Consider the following 21227-nt stretch of genomic DNA (forward strand, 5'->3'; position numbering starts at 1 on the left):
TCACGTGGTTCATCTTTGGCCGGTTTTCTTGGAATTTTTCCGGTGAGATTTCCTGGTTTTTAGAGCTTTAAAGTAGTATATTGTGATTCTAAATGTTTGGGGCTTCAATTTGATATATTATACGAAGAAAATGGTTGAGAAACGAAGGAGAACGAAGCATTTGAAAATTCCCCAGTTTTCCGGTCACCGGAAAAACCAGTCCGGCGACCCAAGGAAGAAGAAGGTGCGCGTGGGGGCGCGTGGACCCGTGCCTTCCTTGGCGCGTGGAGGCGCGTGCTACATTAAAAATTTATTTTAAAAATATGTCGACGTCCGTGACGTCGAGTAGATCACTGTGGTATATTCATATACCCAAATTGAGCACCGTATGAGAAAGTTATTAAGGATTGTTGGTTAGGTGTTCAAATAACGTTTTATAGTTTTTGCATTTAGGTGAAAATATGAATTGACGATCCGACCGTTGGATCATCACCAAAATTTGATACGTTGCAATACGTAATGTTTGAGGATTATTGGAACTTACGGATTGGGAATCCGAGTTACGGATCTTCCGGAATTGGAGTTGTAAGTTCATAAAATAAAATGTTAACCGTCACTTAGTTTTGTTAATTGACGGAGATCCGACCGTTGGATGGTGATGAAATTTTAGGATGTTATCCTAGAGATATATTGTGGACCTCTGGAAGTTATGGATTGAAAATCTGAGTGGTGGATCTTCCGGATCGAACTACGTAGTGACGTATTTTATATAAGTTATATATATTCTATCGAAATGAATTCTGAGGTTGGAATTGATCATTGTTTTAGGCGCCGATCGTCATGACGCCTTGGCGTATTGTGCTAGGGAGTTGTAGGGCGAACTCCAGGTGAGTGGGCAGTTTTGTTTTCCGTATACATATATACTTACCGTTTTCCCAGAAATTGAAAATGCATGAAATTATGCTTTAAATGCAATGTATAAAATTATATGAAAAGTATATTGAGATGTGAATTGAGATGCCATGCATAAAATTATATGCAAAGTATATAGAAATGTGAATCGAATTGCCATGCATGAAATGATATGAAAAGTATGAATTGAGATATGATGCATATGAATGAATGGTGCGGCGGACGCACAGGTGAGTATCAGGTGAGTATTTAATTACTGTTATGATGATGTTGATGTATATTGAGCTCAAATCCTGCACCATAGTTTAGTGCTTATAGTATTCACCGCATCGCACGCTCGCCTTGGATCCAAGTAGATGCTGGTCGCACAGTCCACGCGGAGTGGGTGCGACGGGCCAGTCGAAGAGTGTTAGTGAGATTTCGACTGGTGGGTGACCTTAGATTATGTGCACAGATGATTGATGAGAAAGCACTAGAGCGTAACTTATGTGCAGAAGGCCGTACAGGTCACAGAGGTGACTCCGGCAGAGTGATAGTGATAGATTTTGAGCTCTAGGTTCAACCGTACAGGGCTATTAGAGGGCCTCCGGTTGATTACTTTCTTGCACCTGATATGATTATTGTTGATGCATCCATACTTAACTGTTGAATTAGACATGGCATGGCATGATTGATAAAGAAAATGTTGAGATAGTAAAAATGAAGTTTTGAGAATATATATGTATATTTATATTTTACATTTCTGGGAAAGTATACAGGTTTTACGGAGAGGGGTTACAACGTTTTGAGAAATGTTTGGATTTGGAAAAGAATTGTTTTACTGACCCACTCAATTTTGGTTTTGCGCCCCTCCAGGTTCAGGAATCACAAAGGTGTGGTGACTACGAGGAATTCGACGGTGTTCTGACAGAATGGACAAAATTAGGACTCACCTTCGGGTGTATCAACTTATAAATTGTATCTTAAAGCTTCCGTACTGTGCAAATGGTTACGTCACTCTCACGTGACGGCCAGCATGCCCTCCTTCGGGACGGGGTGTGTAACGATATTGGTTAAATTTTTTCTCAAAATTATAAAAGTAACATTTAGTATGAAAGTTAACTAGAATTGAATGAGAAAAAACACGTAAGAGATGATTAGGGGCATAATGAGCATATTAAAATAATAAAACATACGTTCAAATGCTCCTTAGTTCGGATAAGATATGGTGACAGAAGTAATGAGATTCATCATTCACCTAGTTTAGTACCATTTAAATAAATAAAAAAAATTACGTATGTGATATACTTTCCTTAGTTCCTATTCAATATGTAGCATATCAAAAGAATAAACATATTATTAGTTACTTTTGTAAAACTATATAGATATCAATTGACACTAACTTGCTAATTGGCAGAATTTTGTACCTCAAGTTGCTGCTTCAATGTTTCGATTGAAGAAGAAACTCTCATGCTGATTTCTTTATTATCAAACGATGTAATTGTTGTTGCTTTTGCATGCGGTCGGTCGGTCTGTCCCTTTCTTCCTTCACAAATCTCAACAGTTTAAAGGTCATTCATACGAATCCAATTGTCGAATTCGGTTTTTCTCGTAAACGTGCTTTTTGAGTTGTTTTATTTAAACAAAAATTTGAAAAATTGAAGATGCACGTTGGTGCTAAGTTTAATTTTTACCGATTTTTCAGGCTCCTAATTTTTGATAATTTAATTAACTTATAATATTGTTTGTCAACAAATAATAACTTTTTTTTGTTAACAATAATAATTCTTGTTAAATTGGATTACAATTAAACTAAATTGAGAGAGGAAAGGAGAAATTTTGAAAAAAAAAAGAGAGGAAAGGAGAAAAAGGAGCCTTAGAGTGAGGAAGCGATAAAAATCAACGTAGCAGCTGATTAGTAGGACTCTGATGTATATGTTGCATCCAAACACCAAATCATCTTTTGACTAATGACAAATTTTTCAGTTTGATCAAAACATGACTGATTAAATTACCTGTTATTATTTAAGTGGAAATATATTTGAATAATATGTATTAGGGGCGCACTGAAAAATCTCTAGCCTAACTAACTAGTTGTCCTAGTTGTACACACTCTTTTTCCTTTTCCACCTCACACCACCACACCATAAAGCACATAGGGCACACAAAAAGTTGATATCTCACTTTGTCCTCCTACACAATTCTCCTCATCAAACAACAACGAAGGAGACCGATCATCTTCTAGAGAGAGAGAGAGAGAGAGAGAGAGAGAGAGATCATCTTCTTCGAATTAGGGCAACTGCCATGGAAGGAGGAAGCGGAGGAGGAGATGGAAAAGCAGAAGTTAATAATAATAGCGGGTCACAAGCGAAAGCAGATCAAGAAAAGCAGAAAGTGGCCTTCTATAAACTCTTTGCGTTTGCAGACCGTTTGGACATTGCGTTGATGATCGTTGGAACGATATCTGCGGTGGGGAATGGTCTGTCGCAGCCACTCATGACTCTTGTGTTTGGTAATCTTATCAACACCTTTGGTTCCACCGATCCTGGTCACATCGTTCCCTTGATCTCTAAGGTATATATATACCTGTATATACATACATGCATTCGTATTCTTGGTTACAAGAACATCAAGATGCTTGGTTTTCTGGGTTTTTTTCCTCCTTTCTTCCGAATACAACGAGATTTTGGGTTTCTGAGTTTTCTGGGTTCTATGATTGGAATAGACACATGCACGTTTATTTCTCTTTTTTTTTTTTTTTTGGTAAAGATAATATATTTATTTCTCTTTTTGTGGTAAAGATTATATTTATTTCTCGAAACACTGAAAATCTTTAGAATTCAAAAAGTGTACAGCTTTCTTTGCGTTTCTTGAAAGTTGAAAAGAGCCCTATTGTTTTATCTTTTTCCATAAAAAGGAAAATCTATATTTCTTTCAATCACATTAAGCCAAAAATCACGGCGACCAAAAAATGTGAATACGGTATCAAACAAAACCACTTTTTCTAGGTTACTTCTCATGTTCCAAGTGATTTTTTCTCGATTTTATTTATTTATTTAATTTTTTTTTTGTTGTTGTTGCAGGTGTCTCTAAAATTTGTGTACTTGGCCATTGGCACTGGAGCTGCAGCACTTCTACGTAAGTCTCAATAATCCTAATTTTTTTTTTCTATTTTTCTTCCTCTATTTATTTTGTTAATCGGGTTTAATTCTTTGATTAATTACACCAGTAGGTTGATTAAATTGTTTGTGTGAATTTGCAGAGGTGGCATGTTGGATGGTGACAGGAGAAAGGCAGGCTGCTAGAATTAGAGGCAAGTACATGAAGGCAATCCTAAGGCAGGACATTGGCTTCTTTGACACTGAAACTAGCACTGGAGAGATCATTGGTAGGATGTCTGGGGACACCATTCTTATTCAAGAAGCCATGGGGGAAAAGGTAATTAACTTACTAATTAAGCTACTTTGTTTTTTGGTTAACTGCTAATTAATCTAGCTACTTAACTGGATGACTTCATTTCCTGTGCCTTATTCACTCTCTTCCTTCTCATTCATTGATCTAAGACAACTCTTAACCGATTAAAGGCACCTGATTAATATTTAACTTTTAATTCAAGACAGTTGGGCAAAGGTCCTTAAATTTGCCCTCCAACTAAGTCTTGTTGCAGATTTTATCCTTTGAAGTCCTTCATTTCTGGGTTTTAATTCATGTTGTTCTTGTTATGTAATAGATGATTAGGATTATAACATTTTAAGAGTGTGTGTTGTGTCAGTTGTCATAGTAGCTGTGAGTGTTTAAGTGATTATGTGTTGTGCACGTGATCGAACTCATGCTGCAAATGTCATGGAATTGCAACGGCTATCTTCCCTTAGTTGCAACATGAGTTCGATTGAGGGAATTGCAACGGTGGGGGTAAAGAAAAGCAACGACGTTAAATAGGATTATCCCACTCTAACTAATACCGAGGCATGTTGTGGTAAAACCTCACATCTGACAGATTGAGCAGGTGGTAAAGTTGAGGACAGTATCGATGTCGTTAGGGTGGGGCACCCTGAGCCCGTCGATCTAAAAAATTTCAACATAGTATCAGAGCCTACAGTTACGGGCCCATGCAAGCCAAAGGCTTGTCATCAGGAAGTGTGGGCTTGGTAACAAGTTTGGACTCTTAACATAGAGTTGACATTTGAGTTTTTAAGAGTCATTTCCTGAAAAGATTGAAAACAAGTCTAGACTCCATTGAAGTCGACCTCTAAGTTTTAATTGCCGATGTGTGAATCTCCACGCGTGAACCACTAAATGAGGTTTCACATGAAGGGGCGTGTTAACAGTCCCACATCGGTGGGGGTAAAGAAAAGCAATGACTTTAAATAGGATTATCTCACTCTAACTAATATCAAGGCTTTTTGTGGTAAAGCCCCATACCTGACGGATTGGGCATGTGGTAAAGCTGGGGACAATATCGGTGTCGTTAGAGTGGGGCCCTCCCAGGCTCGTCGATCTAAAAAATTTCAACACTAACATGGTATTAGAGCCATGTTCGACTTGAATCAAGGAGTGTGAATCTGTGATTTAGTTTTATAGGTTTTCAATGAAGAACCTCAACTGAATCGAAGAAAGAAATGACCTCATTGCAAGAGATGCAAGGGGATTGTGATTGATTCATGGAGCTGTGTGCGATGAGATTCTCCCTCTAATTGCAAATCAAGAAACAACAAAGGAGGCATAGAATGTCTTGAAGCAAGAGTACAAGGGTGATTCACAGAAGGCTGTGAAATTTCAAGGTATTCGTCATGATTTTGAATATGCTAGAATGAGAAATGGTGAAGCATTGTCTGATTATTTGACTAGGCAGTTTGGATTGACTAACTAAATGAAAATGTATGGTGAAGTGTCTAATAAGAGGATGGTAGAGAACTCATTGGTAAGTCTTATCCCAACATATGATAATATGGTATTTGTGATTGAGGTAATTATGAAAATTAGTAAGGTAGATCCGACTGAGGTTGTATCAACTTTCAGGGGTTTTGAACAAAGATTGTCGAGACATGCTGAAGATGGAGATGTGAATGAGAGGGCCTTCGCTAGTCTTCGTATTCAATCAAATAGTAGCTCATAGGTTGGTGGTTTCAAGGGCAAGAAGCTTGGGAAGAACAAGGAGAAAAGAGGATATGTAAAACCTAATGAGAAGCCTAATGCAGTTGTGAAGTATAATAGAAATAGGGAAAATTCGAAAGAGAGTTGCAGGACTTGCGGCAATTTGCATTTTAGTGAGTGTTGGTTCAAAGGAAAACCAAAATATCATAAGTGTGATTAATTTGGTCACATTGCCAAGGACTACAGAAGTAAGATAGTGCAGTAAATACACTATGCCAAAGAACTTAGAGAAGAAACAAATATGTTCTTTGCTTGCAATTATGCATCAGTTGTTAAGGGTGAACTTTGCAAGTCTGAGCAATTGTATGATATTTTCACAAATGCCTTCCCAAAGGATATATTTTACATGCTCAGATGATTGCTTGGAGTTAAATCTTGAAGAAGTTTAGAAGGGAGTGTTGAAGTATTAGTCCTTCTGCGGTAGTTTGGTAGGCGTCCATCTTTCAGGATTCAACAATCTATAATCCGAAGTCAAAGAACTTCAATCTTCGGACTCTGGCGAACCCAATATATTTCGTACTCTCAAGACACGACTCAAAATTTAACTAACAATGAATGAGTGAAACAAAGTGAGGAAATCCTATTTCTCAAGAATAAAAATTAACTCTAATTTTCTCTACCTTTAATGATAATGGTTTCATGGGTTTATATTTAACCCATTGTGTTGTTTGGTGAAAAGATGCAACTTTGCATCTATGTAACCTACACCACTCATCAAACTACACATCCCATATACAAATAATATGATGCAATTCTTTGCATCAGACACAACAATTGAGAATAAACAAGATTATTTTTTTTATTTAATATTTTGAAATTAAATAATAATATCCAATAAACATTATAATATAAATTTCCAACACTCTTAGTTGCAGAGAGTGATGTGTATTTCTTGAGGATTTCATTTTCAAATCTCATCAAAACAATCCACAAACACATACAAACACTAGCACGGCAAAATGCCTAAATAGCGCATGAGATTGTGCCGCGAGCTGCTGCTTCCTTGTGCAAGTTCTTTGTCTCTATACGTCACAAAAGGCAATGTTGTCTAACTGAAAAACGTTAGCAGTATAGAATGAAGTTTTGAAGGGTTCATTTTTTATAACCTTTTGTTAATTATAATTTACTTAATTAGTTTGGTCCCCCTCGACATCTTATAATGTTAGTAAAAAACCCTTCAAATAGCAAAGAAGACCCGTCATCTGGTGTGCAATGGCATAATAATACTTGAGTCCGCGGGTTAATTTTTCTGTTCAGATCGGTGCTGTAAGTATTTCTGACAATGAAAGGGAGTTTTGAAGGGTTTGTTTGTGAAGAAGTCTTCTTACTTGTGGTTTCATTTGGTCTTCAACTTGACATATATGCATTTATAGTGAGGGGTTGGTTAATTTGTGGCAGGTGGGGAAATTTATACAGCTTTGTTCTACCTTTCTTGGTGGTTTTATGATTGCTTTTGTCAAAGGGTGGCGCCTAGCCATTGTATTGCTGGCTACCATTCCTGCCATTGTCATTGCTGGTGCAACCATGGCTACTATCATGGCGAGAATGTCATCCCGCGGACAGACTGCTTATGCAGAAGCTGGCAATATAGTAGAACAAACAGTTGGTTCCATTAGAACAGTAAGGCCTTGATGCTAAACCTCTTTAATTCAAATCTTCAGAGTTCATAAATAATTACATTATATATCTTAATTAATTAGCGTTTGAAAAATAAAAAATGTGTTTCAGGTTGCATCTTTCACTGGGGAGAAGCAAGCAATTGAAAAGTACAACCAGAAGCTAAAAGTTGCTTACAATACTATGGTTCAACAAGGGCTAGTCACAGGGCTTGGACTCGGAATATTTATGCTCGTCATCTTCTGCACGTACGCGCTTGCGGTATGGTATGGATCCAAAATGATCATCAGACATGGATACAATGGAGGCCAAGTTATCAATGTTATATTTGCACTCATGACTGGCGGAATGTAAGTATATAGACCGGTTTTCCCGATTCGGTAATGGCATGATATATTATAGAACCATGTTCAATGTGCATGCTTAACTATCTTTCGTAAATGTTTTCGTGAATATATATGATGACATTTTTCACTTTCTGAAACATTTTCATTGTGGTTTGTTCGATTAGGTCACTTGGTCAGGCATCACCATCGTTGAATGCATTCGCATCAGGGAAAGCTGCTGCATATAAAATGTTTGAGACCATCAGCCGAAATCCAACTATAGATCCCTACGATGCAAGTGGAATTGTATTGCAAGATGTTAAAGGTGATGTCGAACTCAAAGACGTGTATTTCAGGTACCCTGCCAGACCAGACGTGAAGATCTTTGTTGGGTTCTCATTATATGTTCCAAGTGGCACAACCACTGCTTTGGTTGGGCAGAGTGGAAGTGGGAAGTCGACAGTGATCGGGCTAGTAGAAAGGTTTTATGATCCAGAAGCCGGTGAAGTACTTATAGATGGCGTGGACTTGAAGAAGTTGCAGCTTAAAGCGATAAGGGAGAAGATCGGGCTGGTTAGTCAGGAACCGAATCTCTTTACAACAACTATAAGGGAGAACATAAAATATGGGAAGGATGATGCAACTGATGAGGAGATAAGAAGAGCAACTGAGCTTGCAAATGCAGCAAAATTCATTGATAAGCTACCCCAGGTAAACCAACTTTTTAATGCAGTTTTTCATGATCTTATAAAGTTCTATTTGACCTTTTTTTGGGGAGATTGGTATCTGTAATATAAAATCCTGCTTTCCTTTTCAGGGGATCGACACAATGGTAGGTGAGCACGGGACATCTCTATCTGGTGGACAAAAGCAGAGAATTGCAATTGCAAGAGCCATTCTAAAGAACCCGAGAATTCTTCTTCTTGATGAAGCAACAAGCGCGCTGGATGCTGAGTCCGAAAAGATTGTTCAAGATGCACTGGTGAACTTGATGTCAAATCGCACAACCATAGTTGTTGCGCATCGCTTGACAACTATTAGGAATGCTGATTGCATAGCAGTGGTGCACAGAGGCAAAATTGTTGAAAAAGGTCAGTACAATACGCGTGCCAATCTATCATTCTCAATTTCAACAAACTTGATCCTTAAGTTAACTTTTCCGTTGGATTGGTTATAGGGACTCATAATGAGTTGACCAAAGATCCGGAAGGGGCTTACAGCCAATTAATCCGCCTGCAAGAAGGATCAAAAGTTGACAACGAAGCACAAACCTCTGATCCGAATAGAATGGACACCAGCCTAGATACAGATAGGACTTTGCTCAGCTCTGGGAGCCGGAGATTATCAATGAGGAGGTCTATAAGCAGAGGCTCATCAGGTAACCGGCACTCATTTACTATTGGCTTTGGCATTCCCGGTCCAGTTGATATCCAAGAGAGTGAAGTAGGACACGAGGATGATCATGACAGACCTAAAGTTGATCCTGAAAAGCGCAAAACAGTTTCTATCCGAAGGCTGGCTGCTCTTAACAAACCTGAGGCTCCAGTTTTGCTTCTAGGAGCCATTGCTGCAGCAGGGCATGGAGTAATTTTCCCTATCTTTGCGCTACTACTCTCGAAAGCCATTAGAATGTTCTACGAACCGCCCAATGAGCTAAGGCATGATTCCAGAAAATGGGCGTTAGTTTATGTAGGTTTAGGTTGCGCTGCTCTGTTGGTGATTCCTGTGCAGAATTTCTTCTTTGGAGTTGCAGGTGGGAAATTAGTGGAGCGAATTCGTGCCTTGTCATTCCAGAAGGTTGTGCACCAGCAAGTCAGTTGGTTTGATGACCCTGCAAATTCAAGGTATGTTAAATGAAAAAGTAATTTTCGCGAGCTTTGAACTCTCAATATTTCAACTGAAATATTTTGTTCTTTCAGCGGTGCGATTGGTGCAAGGTTATCTACGGATGCTTCAACCATTAAGAGTCTTGTTGGTGACGCCTTAGCGTTGATTGTGCAGAATATAGCAACAATCATCGCAGGGCTGATTATAGGTTTCACAGCTAACTGGAAACTGACGCTGGTAGTTTTAGCCGTTTCGCCATTGATGCTTCTGCAAGGAACACTTCAGGCAAAATTTCTTAAAGGGTTTAGTGCAGATGCCAAGGTGAGAGTCTTGCCCCAAGAGTTTTTTTATTTTGTCAAATAAAAAATTTGTTGAATGTACTTGTAACATTTTGAATATCTGCAGCTTATGTATGAAGAAGCCAGTCAAGTGGCAAACGATGCGATTGGTAGCATCCGAACGGTTGCATCTTTTTGTTCTGAGAAGAAGGTGATAGAGGCATACGAGAAGAAGTGTGAGGGTCCGTTGAAGCAAGGAGTACGGTTAGGAGTAGTAAGTGGTTCGGGTTTTGGCTTTTCGTTCTTCTTAATGTTCTGCACAAATGCATTGGTATTCTATATTGGAGCTATTCTTGTGAAGCATGGTCAAGCTACATTTGAACAAGTATTCAAGGTGATATTTTTGCTGCTACAGTTCCTTAACTTCTTCGACAAGTGCTCCTGCTCTAACTCTAATGATTCATTTTTTTTTTTGCAGGTTTTCTTCGCTGTAACTATCTCTGCAATGGGGGTCTCACAATCTACTAGCATGGCCCCTGACTCCAACAAAGCCAAGGACTCATCGGCTTCGATATTTCAAATTCTCGACAGCAAACCTAAGATTGACTCGAGCAGTAATGAAGGCGTAACATTATTACATTTAATTGGAGACATCGAGCTTGAGCATGTCAGCTTTAAGTATCCTATGCGCCCGGATGTGCAGATATTCAGAGACATTTGTTTGAAGATGCCCTCCGGAAAGGTAATTACCACCACTAGTGAGTCTGTCTGTTTTGTTTATTTGCATTTGAGTTATGGGAACTGGTTTCTGCAACACCGCTGTTTTGGCATTTGAATTTAATAAATCAAAGGAGAATCAAGGGAAAAAAGTAAATAGGGTGTGCCGAAATCTCTTCCCTTCAGTCATATATATGCAAACTTAGCTTAAAATTCCATACGCAGACTGTTGCTTTGGTTGGAGAGAGTGGCAGCGGGAAATCAACGGTAATAGGCCTCATAGAGAGATTCTACGATCCTGATTCAGGTCGCGTGCTACTAGACGGAGTAGAAATCCAAAAGTTCAAGCTAAACTGGCTGAGGCAGCAGATAGGGTTGGTTGGTCAAGAACCAGTTCTCTTCAACGAATCCATTCGTGCCAACATTGCATATGGCAAGCCAGGAGATGTTACCGAGGAAGAAATCATAGCAGCGACCACAGCAGCTAATGTGCACAATGTCATATCTTCATTGCCTCAAGGCTACGACACCTCAGTAGGTGAACGAGGGGTTCAACTGTCAGGAGGTCAGAAGCAAAGAATTGCCATTGCGAGGGCTATACTCAAGGACCCGAAAATCCTCCTACTTGATGAAGCTACAAGTGCACTGGATGCAGAGTCCGAACGCAAAGTACAAGACGCATTGGACAGGGTAATGGTGAACAGAACAACAGTTGTAGTTGCGCACCGCCTTAGCACGATAAAAGGAGCAGACATAATCGCGGTGGTGAAGAATGGCGTGATTGCGGAAAAGGGAAGCCATGATTTCCTAATGAAGATCACTGACGGGGCTTATGCTTCTTTGGTGGCACTTAATTCCAGCTCAAATACATAAGTAGATAAAGAACTCAGACAACCAGAATCCGAGTATATATTTGGTATTATATACCTAAGACACACATTGCAGTGGATGGATGTGTGACTGCAGAAACTGTAAGCTAAAGATGTTTAAGTTTGTGTTTGGACATGAGTTTAGTACTTAATCACGCTATGTGGCACGTTAAATGGATGCCACTGAAGAGTGTTTAAGGTTAAGTGTTGGTTTGGTGTTAAGTTATTTAAGCCTAACCGGCTGCCTATCTAATATAATTTCGTGTTCCTGATTGTTTGTAGTGATGTTTGGTTCCAATATAATTTCTTCACACAAGCCTTCACGTACTCATGCTTCTCTTTGTTGGGAGCCTCCACAGGAGGGAACTGAGCATACCAATGGTCAAGCTTGAAGCTTCGTTTGTTTCTTTCACAAGCAGAATTTCGACGAGCCAAATACAACCCAAACTTAAAGGCAAGTTCGAGTTGTTTCAAAACGATTTACAACCCTACAACACAGCTCAGATTAACAACTCACAATTCAGTCTACCAACTCAAATTATCTAGTGTTCCTTTTTCAAACTCATGAAAATTTATACCTTCATTCATTCTTCATCCAGCAGCCTCCTTCAGTCTAGCCGGATGAGCCGCTTGATCATCCGTCTCTGCTTCCACATCCGTCTTGTTAGGGTGGCATCGCTACTAGTATGCCGACTACTGACAACATCGTTCGTCCTCTCAGTTGAGACAACATTCCTCTCCGGACTTGGATTCTCTGTAAGTGTTATTTTCTTTCACGTAGCCGACGTGCATGGAGGGAGTTTTGCTCGAGAGAGAATACGCATCAAAATTTGAGGCCAAAGGATGAGCGATTTTTGGATAGCCATGGTCCATGGCGGCCGCAAGGAAACCATAAGCTGTGCCAAGAATGGCAAAGATGAGAACAAAAACGATGACCAGGGCAAAGCAAGCCTCCATAGACGCTGAGAAACAATCCATGATTTCCCAACCATAGCAACACTTCTGGCAGCTGGCCATCCGTTCCAAAAATTCTTAATTTTTTTTATATGCCAGAAAAATATTCCAAAAATGCTATGAACTCGTTGCGATATTATCTATGAGACTGATGATAAAGTCCTAAAATAATTTGGAATCAACTAAATTTAAAATTAATGGTCCAGAGATGAGTTATATGGAGATGATGTTTGATTAAGTTACCAAACCAAATTTGAGTTTAGTGAACTAATTTTACTTATTTATTTTTTCAAATGAAATGTTTTATTTATTTATTTTCAACAATAGGTATTATCCATTGAAGACAGACCCATATTTGAGATGCAAATTCTACTAATGCAAATCTTTCTCGACAGTTGAGTTGCTGCTTATCGTCACTAAAAAATGAAGAAATATTAAAAAAATCAAGTGCGAAAAATGCTCAAATTTTACCAATGATTACGCAATTAATTACTAAACTCATGTCAAAACACAAACTCAAAACATCTTTAGCTTACAGTTTCTGCAATCGCACATCCATCCACTGCAATGTGTGGCTTACGGATGCAATACCAAACATATACTCGGCTTCGGATTGTCTAAGTTCTTTATCTTTTTATGTGTTTGAGCTGGAATGAAGTGCCACCAAAGAAGCATAAGCCCCGTCAGTGATCTTCATTAGGAAATCATGGCTTCCCTTCTCCGCAATCACGCCATTCTTCACCACTGCAATTATGTCTGCTCCTTTTATCGTGCTAAGACGGTGCGCAACTACAACTGTTGTTCTGTTCACCATAACCCTGTCCAATGCGTCTTGCACTTTGCGTTCGGACTCTGCATCCAGTGCACTTGTAGCTTCATCAAGTAGAAGGATTTTTGGGTCCTTGAGTATAGCCCTCGCAATGGCGATTCTTTGCTTCTGACCTCCTGATAGCTGAACCCCTCGTTCACCTACTGAGGTGTCGTAGCCTTGAGGCAATGAAGATATGACATTGTGCACGTTAGCTGCTGTTGTCGCTGCTATGATCTCTTCCTCGGTAACATCTCCTGGCTTGCCGTATGCAATGTTGGCACGAATGGATTCGTTGAAGAGAACTGGTTCTTGACCAACCAACCCTATCTGCTGCCTCAGCCAGTTTAGCTTGAACTTTTGGATTTCTACTCCGTCTAGTAGCACGCGACCTAAATCAGGATCGTAAAATCTCTCTATGAGGCCTATTACCGTTGACTTCCCGCTGCCACTCTCTCCAACCAAAGCAACAGTCTGCAGATGGAATTTTAAGCTAAGTATGCATATATATAACACAAGGGAAAAGATTTCCACACACCCTGTTTACTTTTTCCCCTTGATTCTCCTTTGATTTATTAAATTCAAATGCCAAAACAGCGGTGTTGCAGAAACCAGTTCCCATAACTCAAATGCAAATAAACAAAACAGACAGACTCACAACAAACTGGTGGTGGTAATTACCTTTCCGGAGGGCATCTTCAAACAAATGTCTCTGAATATCTGCACATCCGGACGTGTAGGATACTTAAAGCTGACATGATCAAGCTCGATTTCTCCAATTAAAAGTGATAACGCTATGCCTTCATCACTGCTCGAGTCAATCTTAGGCTTGCTGTCGAGAATTCGAAATATCGAAGCTGCTGAGTCCTTGGCTTTGTTGGAGTCAGGAGCCATGCTAGTAGCTTGTGAGACCCCCATTGCAGTGATTGTTATAGCAAAGAAAACCTGAGAAAAAAATGATTTGTTAGAGTTAGAGTAGAAGCACTTTGTCGAAGAAGTTAAGGAGTAATTTAAGGAACAAGAACAGCAAAATCTCACCTTGAATACTTGTTCAAATGTAGCTTGACCATGTTTCACAAGAACAGCTCCAATATAGAATATCAACGCATTTGTGCAGAACATTAAGAAGAATGAAAAGCCAAAACCTGAACCACTTACTACTCCTAACCGTACTCCTTGCTTCAACGGACCCTCACACTTCTTCTCGTATGCCTCCATCACCTTCTTCTCAGAACAAAATGATGCAACCGTTCGGATGCTACCAATCGCATCGTTTGCCACTTGACTGGCTTCTTCGTACATAATCTGCAGATAGTCAAAACGTTACAATTACATTCAACAAATTTTTTATTTGACAAAATAAAAACTCTTGGGGCAAGACTCTCACCTTGGCATCTGCACTAAACCCTTTAAGAAATTTTGCCTGAAGTGTTCCTTGCAGAAGAATCAACGGCGAAAAGGCTAAAACTACCAGCATCAGTTTCCAGTTAGCTGTGAAACCTATAACCAGCCCTGCCATGATTGTTGCTATATTCTGCACAATCAACGCTAAGGCGTCACCAACAAGACTCTTAATGGTTGAAGCATCCGTAGATAACCTTGCGCCAATGGCACCACTGAAAGAACACAAGATTTATGTTGAAATATTGAGAGTTCATAACTCGCCAAAATTACTATTTCTTTTAACATACCTTGAATTTGCAGGGTCATCAAACCAACTGACTTGCTGGTGCACAACCTTCTGGAATGACAAGGCACGAATTCGCTCCACTAATTTCCCACCTGCAACTCCAAAGAAGAAATTCTGCACAGGAACCACCAACAGACCAGCACAACCTAAACCTACATAAACTAACGCCCATTTTCTAGAATTGTGCCTTAGCTCATTGGGCGGTTCGTAGAACATTCCAATGGCTTTCGAGAGTAGTAAGCCAAAGATAGGGAAAAGTACTCCATGCCCTGCTGCAGCAATGGCTCCTAGAAGCAAAACTGGAACCTCGGGTTTGTTAAGGGCGGCCAGCCTTCGGATTGAAACTGTGTTGCGCTTTTCGGGATCAACCTTAGGTCTGTCATGATCGTCCTCGTGTCCTACTTCATTCTCTTGGACATCAATTGGACCGGGAATGCCAAAGCCAACAGTGAATGAGTGCCGGCCACCTGATGAGCCTCTACTTATAGACCTTCTCATTGATAATCTCCGGCTCCCAGAGCTGAGCATAGTCCTATGTATATCTAAGCTGGTATCCACTCTATTCGGATCAGAGGTTTGTGCTCCGTTGTCCACTTTCGATCCTTCTTGCAGGTGGATTAGTTGGCTATAAGCCCCTTCCGGATCTCTGGCCAACTCATCATGAGTCCCTATACTCAATCCAACGGAAACGTTAGGCTAAGGATCAAGTTTGTCGAAAATTGAGAATGATAGTGCAGGCACGCATATTGTAATTACCTTTTTCCACAAGTTTTCCTCTGTGCACCACTGCAATGCAGTCAGCATTCCTAATAGTTGTTAAGCGATGCGCAACAACTATGGTTGTGCGATTTGACATCAAGTTCACCAGTGCATCTTGAACAATCTTTTCGGACTCAGCATCCAGAGCGCTTGTTGCTTCATCAAGAAGAAGAATTCTCGGGTTCTTCAGAATGGCTCTTGCAATTGCAATTCTTTGCTTTTGTCCACCAGATAGAGATGTCCCATGCTCACCTACCATTGTGTCGATCCCCTGTAAAGTAAAGCAGGATTTCATGTTACAGATACCAAACTCCAAAAAAAAAAGGTCAAAGTAGAACTTTGTAAGATTATGAAAAACTGCATAAAAAGTCGGTTTACCTGGGGTAGCTTATCAATGAATTTTGCTGCATTTGCGAGCTCAGTTGCTTTTCTAATCTCCCCATCTGTTGCATCATCCTTCCCATATTTTATGTTCTCCCTTATAGTTGTTGTAAAGAGATTCGGTTCCTGACTAACCAGCCCGATCTTCTCCCTTATCGCTTTAAGCTGCAACTTCTTCAAGTCCACGCCATCTATAAGTACTTCACCGGCTTCTGGATCATAAAACCTTTCTACTAGCCCGATCACCGTCGACTTCCCGCTTCCACTCTGCCCAACCAAGGCAGTGGTTGTGCCACTTGGAACATATAATGAGAACTCAGCAAAGATCTGCACGTGTGGTCTGGCAGGGTACCTGAAATACACGTCTTTGAGTTCGACATCACCTTTAACATCTTGCAATACAATTCCACTTGTATCGTAGGGATCGATAGTTGGATTTCGGCTGATGGTCTCAAACATTTTATATGCAGCAGCCTTCCCTGATGCGAATGCATTCAAAGACGGTGATGCCTGACCAAGTGACCTAATCGAACAAGCCACAATCAAAATGTATCAGGAAGTGAAAAATGTCATCATCTAAATTCACGAAAACATTTACGAAAGATATTTAAGCATGCACATTGAACATGGTTCTATACAATGCACAATATAATATGTCATGACATTACCGAATCAGGAACCGGTATATATACTTACATTCCACCAGTCATGAGTGCAAATATAACATTGATAACTTGGCCTCCATTATATCCATGTTTGATGATCATTTTGGATCCATACCATACCGCAAGCGCGTATGAGCAGAAGATGACAAGCATAAATATTCCGAGTCCAATCCCTGTGACTAACCCTTGTTGAACCATAGTATTGTAAGCAACTTTTAGCTTCTGGTTGTACTGTTCAATTGCTTGCTTCTCCCCAGTGAAAGATGCAACCTGAAACACATTTTTATTTTTCACACATTAATTAATTAAGATATATAATGTAATTAGTTATGAACTCTGAAATGTTAAATTAAAGAGGTTTAGCATCAAGGCCTTACTGTTCTAATGGAACCAACTGTTTGTTCTACTATACTGCCAGCTTCTGCATAAGCAGACTGTCCGCGGGACGACATTCTCGACATGATAGTAGCCATTACTGCCCCAGCAATGACAATGGCAGGAATGGTGGCCAGCAATACAACAGTGAGCCGCCACCCCTTGACAAAAGCAATCACAAACCCACCAAGAAAAGTAGAACAAAGTTGTATAAACTTCCCCACCTGCCACAAATTAACAAACCCTTCTATAAATACATACATATATGCATGTCAAAGTGAAGACCAAATGAAACCACAAGTAAGAAGACTTCTTCACAACAAACCCTTCAAATTAAACTCCCTTTCATTGTCAGAAATACTTAAAGCACTAATTTGAACCGAAAAATAAACCTGCGGACTCAACTATTACCATGCCATTGCACTACAAATGACGGGTTTTCCTCAAAAGTTTGGAGTTTTAAGTGTTTTTCCCTAACATTATAAGGTGTCGACAGGGACCAAACTAATTAAATTATAAATAACAAAAGATTATTAAAAAAAAAAAAAAAAGGCCCTCAAAACTTCATTCTGTAGTAAATTATGCTGCTAACATTTTTCAGTTAGATTACATTGCCTTGAGACGTTGTGACGTATATGTTGGATTTTAGTATTTTAGGGGTTGTTCTGTTTGATTTCTTGATTTGAAAATGTTGAGGAAGAAGGAATGAACGAGCTGATTGAGCATCAACCTAAGCCACACACACTATAAGGTTGTGGCTTATGTTTAAGGTTATGTATTTTTGTGTAAAGGTTGCTGCTCAAATCATTGGAGAGCTCAGTGTAAAACATTCTCTTACATCATTGCCACTAGATCCAATCTAAGCCACACACTAGGGGTGCAATTTGGGTTGGGCCAATCTGAAGCCGCCCATGTCCAACTCGACTTTAAACTCGAACAAGTGAGTTTTTTTTTTAGTTATAATCTGCCTGAACCCAACCCAATTTCGACTCTTTCATTGATTAGGTTGAGTTGGGTTGATCATTTGCCAATCCAACCCAATCCAACCCAACCCAACTCGACTAACCAAATTGTAGCCCGTATCAATTAATGCTTATACTGCACCCAAGTGATCCCAGTCCAAAAACCAACACCCTTTCTAATATTTTTTTAATAAATTACCCTTTATAATTACTTAAGCTTTTAGGGAATAAGCGGATTTGATTACTCACCCCGTATTCGTAGTCTCTGAATCCTAAAACTTTATAGTAGATTGATTTATGAAATTAAAATTAGCTAGCTTTGATTCTACTTGGCTTAATTTTTTTTAGAAATTCTTGGAAACTAAGATATTACAAGATTAAACTTGAAAAAGTTAGGTAACCCGAACTCAACCCAAGTAAACCCTAACCGAATTAAACCCCAGCTCAAATGAACCTGAATGGAGCCCAACCCGAACCCGAACCCGAACCTAAATTGTAAAAGTTGGGTTAAGATTAGGTTGCGCCCTTCCAACCTGCCCCAGTTGCACCCCTACCACGCACATTATAATCTATAAGGACATGGCACTTGACTAAATCTAAGACATATAACTGATACATAGATGGGTTGAATCTAGACCTTACGCTTGTTCTAATGGCTTAAGTAGACCACCATTGTAACTTGAATCAAACAATCAGAACCAATTTACATTCCAACAGTACAAATCAGACAAAGAAAAAAACAAAGCTGCAGCAACTTGCGCATGGAAGTTGCAGCTTGCGGCACAATCTCAGGCGCAATTTAGGCATTTTGTCAGACTGTTGGAGAACAAATTTAAGGACCTTTTTGACCCACTGTCTTCAATTAAAAGTTAAAAATTAATTAGGTGACTATAAACGATTAAGTATATTAATTAGCAGTTAAGCAAAAAAAACAAAGTAAGTTAATTACCATTTCCCCCATGGCTTCTTGAATAAGAATGGTGTCCCCAGACATCCTGCCAATGATCTCTCCAGTGCTAGTTTCAGTGTCAAAGAAGCCAATGTCCTGCCTTAGAATTGCCTTCATGTACTTGCCTCTAATTCTAGCAGCCTGCCTTTCTCCTGTTACCATCCAACATGCCACCTCTGCAAATTCACACAAACAATTTAATCAACCTACTGGTGTAATTAAACAAAGATTCCCAATTAACAAATTTAGAATTATTGAGACTTACGTAGAAGTGCTGCAGCTCCAGTGCCAATGGCCAAGTACACAAACTTTAGAGACACCTGCAACAAAAAACAAAATTTGAGAAAAAAATGACTTGGAAAGAAGTACGTGCATGAGACGTAACCTAGAAAAAGTGGTTTTGTTTGATGCCGTATTCACAGTTTTTGGTCGCCATGATTTTTGGCTTAATGTGATTGAAAGAAATATATATTTTTCTTTTTATGGTAGAAAAAGAAAGAAAAAAAAAAAGATAGATAGAAGAATAGGGCCCTTTTGAACTTTCAAGAAACGCAAAGAAAGCCGTACACTCTTTGAGTTCTAATGATTTTCAGTGTTTTGAGAAATAAATATAATCTTTTCCCAAAAAAAAGATAAAATGATATATAACCTTTACCAAAAAAAAAAAAAGAAATAAACCTGCATTTCTGTTCCAATCAAATAAGAAAAGAAGAAAAAAAACCACCAAGAATCCTAATGTTCTTGTAATCAAGAATACGAATGCATGTACGTATATAAATGTATATATGTACCCGTCACTCAGTACTACGATCTGATGATATTTCTCTTCACTTGAAAGTGTGAGATCTTAGTTCGAATCTCGTGTATGACGAATTCGATACTAAATTAAGCTGGCCGTTGTATGGCTTAATCGAACTATTCCTCCCCTTAGTGTAAAAATATCGATGTATTAAAAATAAATGTATATGTACCTTAGATATCATGGGAACGATGTGACCAGGATCGGTGCAACCGAAGGTGTTAATAAGATTACCAAACACAAGAGTCATGAGCGGCTTCGACAGTCCATTCCCCACCGCAGATATCGTTCCAACGATCATCAACGCAACGTCCAAACGGTCTGCAAACGAGAAGAGCTTATAGAAGGCGACTTTCTGCTTTTTTTGATCTGCTTTCTCTTGTGACCCATTATTATTATTAACTTCTGCGTTGCCTTCCCCTCCTCCTCTTCCTCCTTCCATGGTGGTTGCCCTAATTCGAAGAAGACGATTTCTCTCTCTCTCGGGCTCTCTCTGGAGCAGATGACCGCTCTCCTTTGTTATTATTTGATGAGGAGAATTGTGCAGGAGGACAAGTGAGATATCAACTTTTTTGTGTGCCCGATGTGCTTTATGGTGTGGTGTTGTGAGATGGAAAAGGAAAAAAGAGTGTAAAACTAGGACAACTTGATTAGGCAATCTCTAACCGAACGAGGGTCAGAGGGTTCATTTTAGCCATCTAGTTCTTCAAGAAATTACTATTTTAATAAATAGTGTACAACCATAGTGCTTACAATTTCCAACAGATGACCAAAGAACCATAAGGCCAAACATAGTCACGTGACAAAAAATAATCTCCAATCGAGGGCCAAACATAATTTATTATTTAAATTTAAAAACTACAATAACTTAAATTTAAAAACTACAACATATATATTTCAAGTCAAATGTAAGAGATTTTATTTAGAGTATAAAAAAAAAGAAAAAGAAAAAAGGAAGTGAAGAAATGAACTTTGGAAACATACCTATAATAGTGGGTGGGAGACTCCCACATCGGCCATGGGAGAGATTTGAGCAACCAAACATGCCTATAAAAGAAACACCCCAACATTGAACTAACCATACCTTTGGCCTATAATTAAATATTTTATAAAAAAAATTGGCCTAAAAAAAAATTCAAATCATGGTAAATGATGTCAGTTAGCTGCTGGTTTCAAATTTATGGCCCGGTCCGGGGCTAATTGGCTGGCTCCTTTGGGCCAGCCGGT

The 21227-nt window shown here is 39.3% G+C and overlaps 2 protein-coding genes and 1 long non-coding RNA gene across 4 annotated transcripts; 2 read left to right on the forward strand and 1 right to left on the reverse strand.

Annotated features, from left to right (window-relative positions):
* Positions 1–1969, forward strand: LOC126585263 (uncharacterized). Its single transcript, XR_007610390.1, has 2 exons — positions 1–42; positions 808–1969. It is a non-coding gene; the product is annotated as an uncharacterized LOC126585263 (long non-coding RNA).
* A 981-nt stretch (positions 1970–2950) lies between these two features.
* LOC126584139 (ABC transporter B family member 9-like) lies at positions 2951–11939 on the forward strand. The gene is made up of 12 exons (XM_050248607.1): positions 2951–3444; positions 3954–4008; positions 4133–4308; positions 7423–7644; positions 7753–7991; positions 8153–8678; positions 8785–9058; positions 9145–9811; positions 9887–10115; positions 10200–10466; positions 10551–10814; positions 11015–11939. The coding sequence occupies exons 1-12, from the start codon at positions 3175–3177 to the stop codon at positions 11660–11662; spliced, it is 3837 nt and encodes a 1278-aa protein (XP_050104564.1). The 5' UTR covers positions 2951–3174; the 3' UTR covers positions 11663–11939.
* Positions 11940–13077: 1138 nt separating this feature from the next.
* LOC126587992 (ABC transporter B family member 9-like) lies at positions 13078–20557 on the reverse strand. 2 transcript variants are annotated; one of them, XM_050253107.1, is made up of 12 exons: positions 20173–20556; positions 19467–19521; positions 19202–19377; positions 17293–17514; positions 16947–17185; positions 16248–16773; positions 15867–16140; positions 15112–15778; positions 14808–15036; positions 14459–14725; positions 14102–14365; positions 13078–13894 (listed from the first exon to the last, which is right to left on the reverse strand). In XM_050253107.1, the coding sequence occupies exons 1-12, from the start codon at positions 20440–20442 to the stop codon at positions 13247–13249; spliced, it is 3837 nt and encodes a 1278-aa protein (XP_050109064.1). In that variant the 5' UTR covers positions 20443–20556; the 3' UTR covers positions 13078–13246. The 2 variants fall into 2 exon arrangements, with proteins under 2 accessions (XP_050109064.1, XP_050109063.1); XM_050253106.1 differs by having other exon boundaries at positions 14102–14725; positions 20173–20557.
* Positions 20558–21227: the final 670 nt, after the last annotated feature.

This window comes from Malus sylvestris, chromosome 10, assembly GCF_916048215.2.
Source record: "Malus sylvestris chromosome 10, drMalSylv7.2, whole genome shotgun sequence".
Taxonomy (NCBI): domain Eukaryota; kingdom Viridiplantae; phylum Streptophyta; class Magnoliopsida; order Rosales; family Rosaceae; genus Malus; species Malus sylvestris.